General features: G+C 42.8%; 1 protein-coding gene across 1 annotated transcript; it reads right to left on the reverse strand.

Annotated features, from left to right (window-relative positions):
- Positions 1–7,225: 7,225 nt before the first annotated feature.
- LOC103113342 (small ribosomal subunit protein uS11-like) lies at positions 7,226–7,784 on the reverse strand. Its single transcript, XM_060199287.1, has one exon. It carries the CDS (start codon positions 7,744–7,746, stop codon positions 7,291–7,293), a length of 456 nt encoding a protein of 151 aa, XP_060055270.1. The 5' UTR covers positions 7,747–7,784; the 3' UTR covers positions 7,226–7,290.
- Between the last annotated feature and the right edge of the window lie 2,305 nt (positions 7,785–10,089).

Raw genomic sequence — 10,089 nt, forward strand, 5'->3', positions numbered from 1 at the left:
GTTTGTATGAAGAAGTCTGCTGCTAATCTTATGGGTTTTCCTTTGTAGGTGACTCTTTGTTTTTCTCTTGCAGCCTTCTGGATCCTTTCTTTATCCTTATTCCTTTCCATTCTAAGTATGACATATCTTGGTGTCTTTAGTTCTGGGTTAATTCTGTTTGGGACCCTCTGGGCTTCTTGAATCTTTATGTCTTTGATGTTGTCTAGACTAGAGAAATTTTCAGCTATTATGGCCTGGAAAATGCTTTCTTCCTCTCCTTCTCTTTCTTTCTCTGGTATGCCAATAATGCGTATATTGTTTCTTTTGAAGTTATCCCATAGGACTCTGTTGTTGTTTTCAGCATCTCTTAATCTCTTTTGGAGATCTCTTACTTCTTTTTTAGTTGTCTCTAATTCATCCTCAATCTTGCTAATTCTGTCTTCAGCCTCATAGATTCTATTCTCTCTGCCCTCTACTGCTTTCTGGAGTTCATCTATTTTGTTGCCCTGCTCTGATACTGTTTTAGCTTGTTCAGCTAGTTGCATTCTTAGCTCAGCGATTTCAGCTTTCAGCTCTCTAATAACCATGAGATAATTAGTATTTTCTTCCATATTCTGATTTGTTGTTCCTGCATTTCTGATTACAATTTTTTCAAACTCTTTACTCACTCCTGTTATTATTTCTTTAGCTAATGTTTGGATGTTGAACTCGTTGTTTTGTGCTTCACCCTTTGGAGGACTTTTAGCTGGACTCTTGTCCTGGTTTGAGTCTCCAATATTTTTTCTTGTTGTTTTAACCATTTTATATATTATGTTATGAGTTCCCTTTATCAGTACTTTTCAAATTATTGATCACTATTGCCTGGATTGACTTGTGTCTAAGTAAGTTAATTAAAGGGTTCACAGTGGTGGAAGTTAACAGTTGTTTCAATCCCTGAGTTGGAGCTCAGTGGTTTAAAAGCCTCTTTTTTTTTTCTTCCCTGTAGGCTATGGGAGCCTGAGGGCTTTTAAACTATCAATAGGCTTCTTAGCTTAATCACTGACTCCTGACCAAGAGATAAAGCAGGGTGTGGCAGAGATAATCCAGTGGTTATGCAAAGAGACTTTCACAGCCCCTCAGTTATGCCACCGAGGTATAGGTCTTCTCTTTAGTTTCCTGGTTAGATCTCTGTCCCCTGGTGTCCCTCCCTGTTGCTGTTCCAGATTCTGATGGTAGTAGCAATGGAGACTCAGAGTTGCACTTGGTGAGTCTCTGGGGAGTCCTCTCCTCCCTTAAGCTGTCCCCTTGTTGGTGGAGCAGACTGGAGGTGGTATCTCCACTGATAAACTGCTGAACTGTTAGCAGTCACTTAATCTCTCCTTAGGCTCCTCTCTCCTCTCTGTCACCAGCCACATGTGTTTGTACTCACCAGTGATTTACTGGGTCCCTGTGGTCATTCTAGTCCTGTCTTGTTTCGGTCCTGGGTGGTTTCCTTTGGTATTCCGAGTTGATCCGGGAGAGGAGAGGAGAGAAAGTGATCTGCTGCTCGTAGCTCCGCCTCCAGAAGTTGAATCCTCTGTCTCATTTATTCTATTCTCTCTCCCTTCTGTTGTTTTCTGTAGCTCAGCTATTTTGTTACCCTGTTCTGATAGTGTATTAGCTTGTTCAGCTAATTATGCTCTTAGCTATTTCAGCTTTCAGCTCTCTAATTACCTAGTTAATTAACCTATCTAATTAGATAGTTAGTGCTTTCTTTCAGAGTCTCATTTGTTGTTTCTGCATTTCTAGTGACAATTCTTTCAAACTCTTTCCTCACTCCTGTGACTAATGTCTCAGCTAGTGTTTGGATGTTGACCTCATTCTTTTGTGCTTCTTCCTTTGGGGGGCTTTTAGCTGAACTTTTTTCCTGCTTCATTTCACCAATATTTCTCCATGGTTTAACCATTATATATAGTGTGTGTCATGAGGTTCTTCTCTCAGTACTTTTCAGTCCACTGATCACTCTTGCCTGGGTTGACTTGTGCCTAAGTAAGGTACTTAAAGAGTTCACAGTTGTGGAAATTAACCATTGTTTCAATGCTATCTCAATCCCTGAGTTGAAGCACAGTTATTATTAAAGCCGGGCAGCACTGCTTGGCCCTGTGAGTTTCTAAGCAAGTCCTGTTTACAGTCTGTAGGTTTTGAGACAATTATTCACCATGTTCTCATCATGAGAACAATGTGGAAAGGCTCCCACTATACAGCCCCATCTCTAGACCACTGGGGTGTAGATCTTCTCCTGATTTTCCTAGTCAGTTCTCTTTTTCCCCTCCCCCATGTCAGCACAGGGCCTCCCCCCCCACCCCACCCCCCCACTGCTCCAGCCTCTAAGGGCAGTAGCAATGGAGACTCACAGTTGCATTTAGTGAGCCTTATGGGAGTCCTCTCCTCCTTTCAACAGTCTTTTTGTTGGTAAAACAGATTGGAGGTGGCTCCTCAAGTGGAAAACTGCTGAACTGTTACCAGTTGATCTGGAGTAGATATGGGCTTTAGCCCCAGGAACCTCTCCTTAAGCTCCTCTCTGTCCATGAACCACATGTGTGACATGGTGGGTTCCTAAAATAGTCCCAATTGTCTTGTTGCAGTCTCAGGTGATCTTTGGTATTCCTTGTTCTTTAGAGAAGTTTTTCAACTGGGGAGAGCAGGAGGTCTGGGCAGAGTTGTGGTCTCTGGATGCTCTGGTGATCTGGTGGGTTCCCAAAGTAGTTCTAGCCCTGTCTTGTTGCAGTCCCAGGTGGTCTCCCTTGATGTTTAAAATTCTTGTTGACTGTCATCTCTCTTCTTTTCTTTTTTAATTAATTAACTAATTAATTAATTAATTTTTTGCCTCCAGTGTTATCGCTGAGGCTTGGTGTCTGCACTACAAATCCACTGCTCCTGGAGGCCATTTTTCACATTTTGTTGCCCTTGTTGTTGCTCTTGTTTTTTGTTATTTTTTTTTTTTTTGGTGGTGGTGGTTATTACTGTTGTTGGATAGGGCAGAGAAATCGACAGAGGCGGGGTAAATGGGGTGGGAGGAGAAAGATAGACACCTGCAGACCTGCTTCATCACTTATGAAATGACCCTCCCTTGCAAGTGGTGAGCTGGAGGCTCAAACCCGCATACTTACGCTGGTCCTTGTGATTCATGCCATATGCACTTAACTTGCTGCTCCCTATCTCTTTTCTTGTCTAGGCAATTGTTTTCATGCTTTTCTCTTCAGTATGACTTAAAAAAATTTTTTTTAAATATTTATTTATTTATTCCTTTTTGTTGCCCTTGTTTTTATATTGTTGTTATTGATGTCGTCGTTGTTGGATAGAACAAAGAAAAATGGAGAGAGGAGAGGAAGACAGAGAGAGGGAGAGAAAGACAGACACCTGCAGACTTGCTTCACCACCTGTGAAGCGACTCCCCTGCAGGTGGGGAGCCAGGGGCTTGAACCAGTCCTTGCGCTTTGCACCACATGCGCTTAACCCACTGCCCTACCAACGGACTCTCCAGTATGGCTTTCTTTGCTGCTGAGTCATGTAAGAGAAAATGACCATCCACAACTCCTCAGCATATCAGAATATTTTAGATCCATCATCTTAGCTTGGATCAGTGTCTACCACTGAACCATTCAGATATGATGGGAAGAGAAATGCCTGATGAACTGTGGCTGTAGCCAGCCCATACCTGAGGATAGCTGGAGCATGGGGGGGGGGGGGATTGGGAGCTGGTCAGACATCCTAAAATCTGTCTGTCAGCACACTTTTCGAATGGGGAATCCCAGTCTGCTTCAGGGTAGGAATAATGTGGTGATGAGGCTAGGGCCTTCCCCTCATTGTTGATAGTGAAAGGCCCAACATGCCCAGTATATATATTTAGTCATTGCGTGTATACTTTAGAGTCCCTGGAATTTGAAAAGAAAGTAGGGTGGCTAAATAAATAAATAAATGTTTTAAAAGGAGATCTGGGACACTAAGAAAAAGCACAGCAATGGGAAATCCCTTTGGGGGAAGCACAGGAAGTTACTAGAGCTAATCCTGGCCTCTCCCAACAGTGGAATCTGTTTGCACGGGTCCCAGATCAAAGGGCCACTAAGGAAAGACTCTGGAAAACACAAGTATTAACAAGTCATAGTAAGAAGAAGTCCAGAAGAAACTGGACTCTGTAACCTTTCTTCCATCCAAATCCCAGGCTTGTGAGGATGAGCTCTTTATGTGTAAAGGAGGTGCTGGCCACAGAGGCCATTGTGGCTGGATCCTCAGGAGGACACAGCAGGGATTCCCCGATCCACACAAGGTGGATGATTACACAGGCGCAGGCATCTATCACCTGAGGGCACAAGAGTAGACCGGAGCACAAACCTCCTTACTCATCTGTAAAAGCAGTTTCATACCGAAGAGTTTTATACTTTATTTCAACTTTCAATATTGATTTTCTTTTTTTAAAAAATTATGTGTTTGTGGTGCGGGAGGTGGTGCAGTGGTGGATGGGGCTTTGGACTCTCAAGCATGGGGTCCTGGGATCGATCCCTGGCAGCATATGAGCCAGAGTGATGTTTGGTTCTATCTCTCTCTCTTCCTGTCTTTCTCATAAATAAATAAAATCTTAAAAAAAAACTTTAGGGGGAGTCCGGTGGTAGCGCAGCGAGTTAAGCGCAGGTGACGCAAAGCGCAAGGATCTGCATAAGGATCCCTGTTCGAGCCCCGGCTCCCCACCTGTAGGGAAGTGCTTCACAGGCGGTGAAGCAGGTCTGCAGCCGTCTTTCTCTCCCCCTCTCTTCCCCTCCTTTCTCTTCCCTTCCTCTCTCCATTTCTCTCTGTCGTATCTAACAACGAGGACATCAACAACAACAACAACAATAACAACAATGAAAAGCAACAAGGGCAACAAAAAGGGAAAATAAATAAATAAATAAAAGGATGTTTAAAAAAGACTTTAGGAAAAGAAAAATATATGTATTTATTAATATTAGAATGAGAAAACCGGAGCTTCATTCTGGTACATACAGCACTAGGACTGAACTTCGGACCATATGAATACAGGTCTGGCACTTTATACACTGAACCTCCAGGGCTGTGGCATTTTTCTTATTTTTCAGTAGTTTTATTTTTTTTAGTTATTTATTTATACATGAAGAATGATAGGGAAAGAGAGAGAGAACCAGATATCACTCTGGTACATGTGCTGCCAGAGATTCAACCTCACACTTGAGAGTCCAACACTTTATCCACTGGACCACCTCCTGGACCACTTTCAGTAATTTTATTATTGTGTTAAGAAATATATCCCGGTGGGGGAGACAGCATAATGGTTATGCAAATAGACTCTCATGCCTGAGGCTCCTAAGTCCCAGGTTCAATCCCCCACCCCACCATAAGCCAGAGCTGAGCAGTGTTCTGGTGTGTGTGTGTGTGTGTGTGTCTGCAACTCTCTAAAAAATAAAATTAATAAAAAAATTTTTAATTAAAAAAATATATCAAGGGGTAAGCAAACAGCATTATGGTTATGCAAAGAGACTTTCATGCCTGAAGCACCAAATGTCCCACAGCACCAGCATCAGGCAGAACTGAGCATTGCTCTGGAAAGAGAGATAGGGAGAAAGAGACAGAATAAGAGATAGAGAAAGAGAGAGAACTGGAGGTGGTTATTCTTAGCAAAATATGTAAGAAGTTGTCTTTCGACAACTACCAGATAATTTCACTTATATGTGGACTCTGGAATTTCCCTTTTTACTTTGTTACATGAAATTGGTCTAGTTTAATAAGCATGGCCAAACACCCTTCCCATTTTAGTCCTGAAGTATTGACCATATTTGTTTTTCCCTTTGAGCATTGGACTGAGTGACTCCCCTACTCCTCTCATCTATAATAACCAGTCAGCACCCGCATAATAGCTTTTCTGTGATCATCCTGCCCTCTGCTGGATTAAAAGGATAGATCGTGGAGACATGAATTTCCGGGAAGCTCTAGATTTTAGATTAGGGAAGGTGATTATGAGACCGGATTTCTCTCAGGGTCATTGTAGGCTGTTCAATAGAAGTTTAGTCTGGGAGGTTGTGAGCCAACTACTAAATGTAAGGTAGAAAACTTCCTGCTAGGGCTGGGATAGATAACATAATGGTTATGCAAAAAGACTCTCATGCCTGACCCTCTGAAGTCCCAGGTTCAATCTCCTGAACACCATAAACTAGAGTTGATCGGTGCTCTGGTAAAGGAAAAGGGGACAGAAAGAGGAGATAGTTGAAGCTGTACTGCAGGTGTCTCCCCCATTTACTCGATCTCCTCTTCCTCTCTCAATTTCTATCTGATTCTAGCCAAATTGAAAAAACAAAAACAAAAACAAAAAAAACCCTTCCTAGGCAGAAGTTGAAAAACAAGATCAGAAGAGAAAACACAAGTAGAACCTGAACTGGAGTTGGTGTATTGCACCAAAGTAAAAGACTCTGGGGTGGGTGGGTGGGAGAGTACAGGTCCAAAAAGGATGACAGAGGACATAGTGGGGGTTGTATTGTTATGTGGAAAACTGACAAATGTTATGCACAAATTATTGTATTTACTGTCAAATGTAAAACAAAAGAAATTAAAAAAGAAAACTTCCTGATGAATATAGTAGCTTTGTTTAGAAGTCGTCTGTGTTCTGTTCATGTTCACATTTATTTTTTTATTGCTATTTTTACCAGTGAGATTTTTTTTTTCTTTTCTTTCTTTCCCTTTCCTTTTCTTTTCTTTCCTTTTCCTTCCAGGGTTATTGCTGGGGATTGGTGCCAGCACCATGAATCCACTTCTCCTAGTAGCTATTTTATCCCTATTTTATTGGATAGGACAGAGAGAAAGTGAGAGGAGGAGGAAGATAGAGAGGGAGAGAGAAAGATGCTTGCAGACCAACTTCACCACTTGTGAAGCAACCCTCCTTCAGGTGGGGAACTTTGTAGGGGGCTCAAACTGGGATCCTTGCACAGTCCTTGGGTGCCTAACCCAGTGCCTACGCCTGGCTCTGAAGAATTTTCTTCCTTTAACAGAGCACTGCTCAGTTCTGGCTTATGGTGGTGCTGGAGATTGAACCTGGGACTTCAGACAAATGATCCCATCAAAAAGGGACATGAACCATTGAGTATATATCCTGTAACTTTTTTTTTTAACCAGAGTATTGCTTAGCTCTGCCTTATGGGGGTGCGATGGATTGAACTAGGGTTTTGGAGCCTTAAGCCTGAGATCTCTTTGCATAACCGTTATTCTATCTACCCCTTGCCCCCATTACTTTTTTTTTTTTTAGCTATCTGAAAGCAATTTATTAACAGAAAACAGTAACTTCAAGAGTCCTGTTCACAGACGGTGACCACGGCGACCTCCCTTCCTTCGAGTGCTGTCGGAGGGGATGGGGGTGACACCCTCAATCTGCCCAATTTTCATCCCTGAACAGGCCAGGGCTCTGAGGGCTGACTGGGCCCCAGGTCCAGATGTCTTGGTCCGATTTCCTCCTGTGGCATGGAGTTTGATGTGGAGGGCAGTGATGCCCAACTCCTTGCACCTTTGGGCGACATCCTGGGCAGCCAACATGGCAGCATATGGAGATGATTCATCTCTGTCAGCTTTCACCTTCATCCCACCAGTCACACGGCAGATGGTTTCCTTGCCAGAAAGATCAGTGACATGGACGAAAGTATCATTGAAGGATGCAAAGATGTGGCAGACACCAAACACATTTTCTCCTTCGGCTACCTGAGGTCCAAGGCTGATGACCTGTTCTTCCTTCTTTTCCTTCTCCTTGCGAGGTGCCATTTCTGTGCGTCTTGTCCAGACTCCAGCACCAGAAAGAGCCCCCATTACTTTTTTATTCAGTCATCTGTTGAAAGGTATTTTGGGTGTTTCCAAGTCTTGATATTTTGAATAAAGCTGCTATGAACATGGGGGGAGGGTTGCATATACACCATAGAATTAATGTTATTATATTTTGGGTCATATGCCTAGTAGTAGAATTGCTGGATCATAAGGTATTTTCATTTGTATTTGTTTAAGGATTCTCCATACTATTCTTCATAGTGGCTGAGTCAATTTGCCAAATGCAGATATTTTGGATATGAAAAGGATATGACGGCCCATGAAGGGACACAGTGGGTAGGGTGTTGGATTTAAAAAACACTAAGTCCTTAGTTTGACTTTTATCATTACATGTGTCAGAGTGATGCTTTGGATATTACTCTCCAGTAAATAAAATAAATCTTTGAAAATTATTATTATTTTGCCTCTAGAGTTATCCCTGGGGCTTGGTGCCTGCCCTATGAACCCACTGCTTCTAGTGGATATTTTTCTTTTTTTTTTTTTCCTTTTGCCTCCAGGGTTATCACTGGGGCTCTGCTGCCTGCACTAAAAATCCACTGCTCCTGGAGGCCATTTTCCCCCCTTTGTTGCTCTTGTTGTTTATTGTTGTTGTTGTTATTGCTGTCGTTGTTGTTGGATAGGACAGAGAGAAATGGAGAGAAGAGGGGAAGACAGAGGAGGGGAGAAAAAGACAACTGAAGACCTGCTTCACTACCTGTGAAGCGACTCCCCTGTAAGTGGGGAGCAGGGATCCTTACACCGGTTCTTGCCCTTTGCTCCATGTGCACTTAACCCACTAACACTACTGCCCAACCCCTCCCCAAATTTTTTTATTTACTTTTATTTATTTTATTATTATTATTTTTAATTTCTTTATTGGGTAATTAATGTTTTATATTCGACAGTAAATACAATAGTTGGTACATGCATAACATTTCTCAGTTTTCCATATAACAATACAACCCCCACTAGTCCTCTGTCATCCTTTTTGGACCTGTATTCTCCCCCCATACACACATCTACCCCAGAGTCTTTTACTTTGGTGCAACATGCCAATTCCAATCAAATTATTATTATTTTTTAAAGATTTTATTTATTTATTTATGAGAAAGAGAGGAGGAGATAAAGAACTAGACATCACTCTGATACATGTGCTGCCAGGGAACGAACATAGGACCTCGTGCTTGAGAGTCCAATGCTTTATCCACTGCGCCACCTCCCGGACCACAAAATACTTATTTATTCTCTTTTGGTGCCCTTGTTTTATTGTTGTAGTTATTATTGATGTCGTCATTGTTGGACAGGACAGAGAGAAATGGAGAGAGGAGGGGAAGACAGAGGGGGAGAGAAAGACAGACAACCTGCAGACCTGCTTCACCACCTGTGAAGCGACTCCCCTGCAGGTGGGGAGCCAGCGGCTCCAACAGGGATCCTTGTGCGGGTCCTGCGCCACCTTGGCTTAATCCGCTGCACTACCGCCCGACCCCCAGTCAAATTACTTTTTAGAGTTGAGGGAGACAGTATAATGGTTAGACAAAACATTTTTGTGCCTGAAGTTCTGAGATCCCAGATTCAATCCCCAGCATCGGCATAAACCAGAGCTGAGCTATGCTCTGGTTTTTCTCTTTGTCTTTCTCATGAAGGAGGAAGAGGAGGAGGAAGAAAAGAAAAACGACATTTGGGGAATGGGGACACCTGGCTGAGCTTACCTGTTACAATGTACAAGTACCCAGGTTGGATACCCCTGGTCCCCACCTGCAATGAGTGATGAATCAATGCTGCAGTTCTTTCTCTCCTCTCTGTCTCCCTCTTCTCTCTTGATTTTTGACTGTCTCTATCCAATAAATAAAAAGATAAAAAAAATTCTTAAGAATCTGGCATTTGTACCTTTAATTACCATAGCTTTTCTTCTTAAAAAAAGAAAAGCTTGGGACTCAGGCGGTAGTACAACGGGTTGAGTGCACGTTGCCCAGGAAGATCTACCTGCGAACAAGCCCTGGCCCTCTCAACTTACATTGAAAATGGATTCCAGAAGAATTTAAAGACGGGTGCTGTCTTTGTTGATCTCACAACAGCCTATGACACGGTCTGGCACCATGGTCTCCTAGTCAAGATCTCAAGATGCCTGCCTCCATGGGTGGCCAACACTATATCGTTTCTTCTCCAAAACAGAAGATTCCGGGTGCATCTGGGTGACAAGTCTAGCAGATGGAGACTTGTCTCAAGTGGCCTCCCCCAGGACTCTGTTCTGGCTCCTACGCTATTTAATATTTACATCAATGACCTCCCAGAAACTTCTTCAAG

This window comes from Erinaceus europaeus, chromosome 10 (genome assembly GCF_950295315.1).
Source record: "Erinaceus europaeus chromosome 10, mEriEur2.1, whole genome shotgun sequence".
In the NCBI taxonomy this organism is placed as follows: Eukaryota; Metazoa; Chordata; class Mammalia; order Eulipotyphla; family Erinaceidae; genus Erinaceus; species Erinaceus europaeus.

What these genes read in the sequence shown, in the direction of transcription:
- LOC103113342 (XM_060199287.1), bottom strand. Translation starts at nt 7,746, where the DNA reads ATGGCACCTCGCAAGGAGAAGGAAAAGAAGGAAGAACAGGTCATCAGC.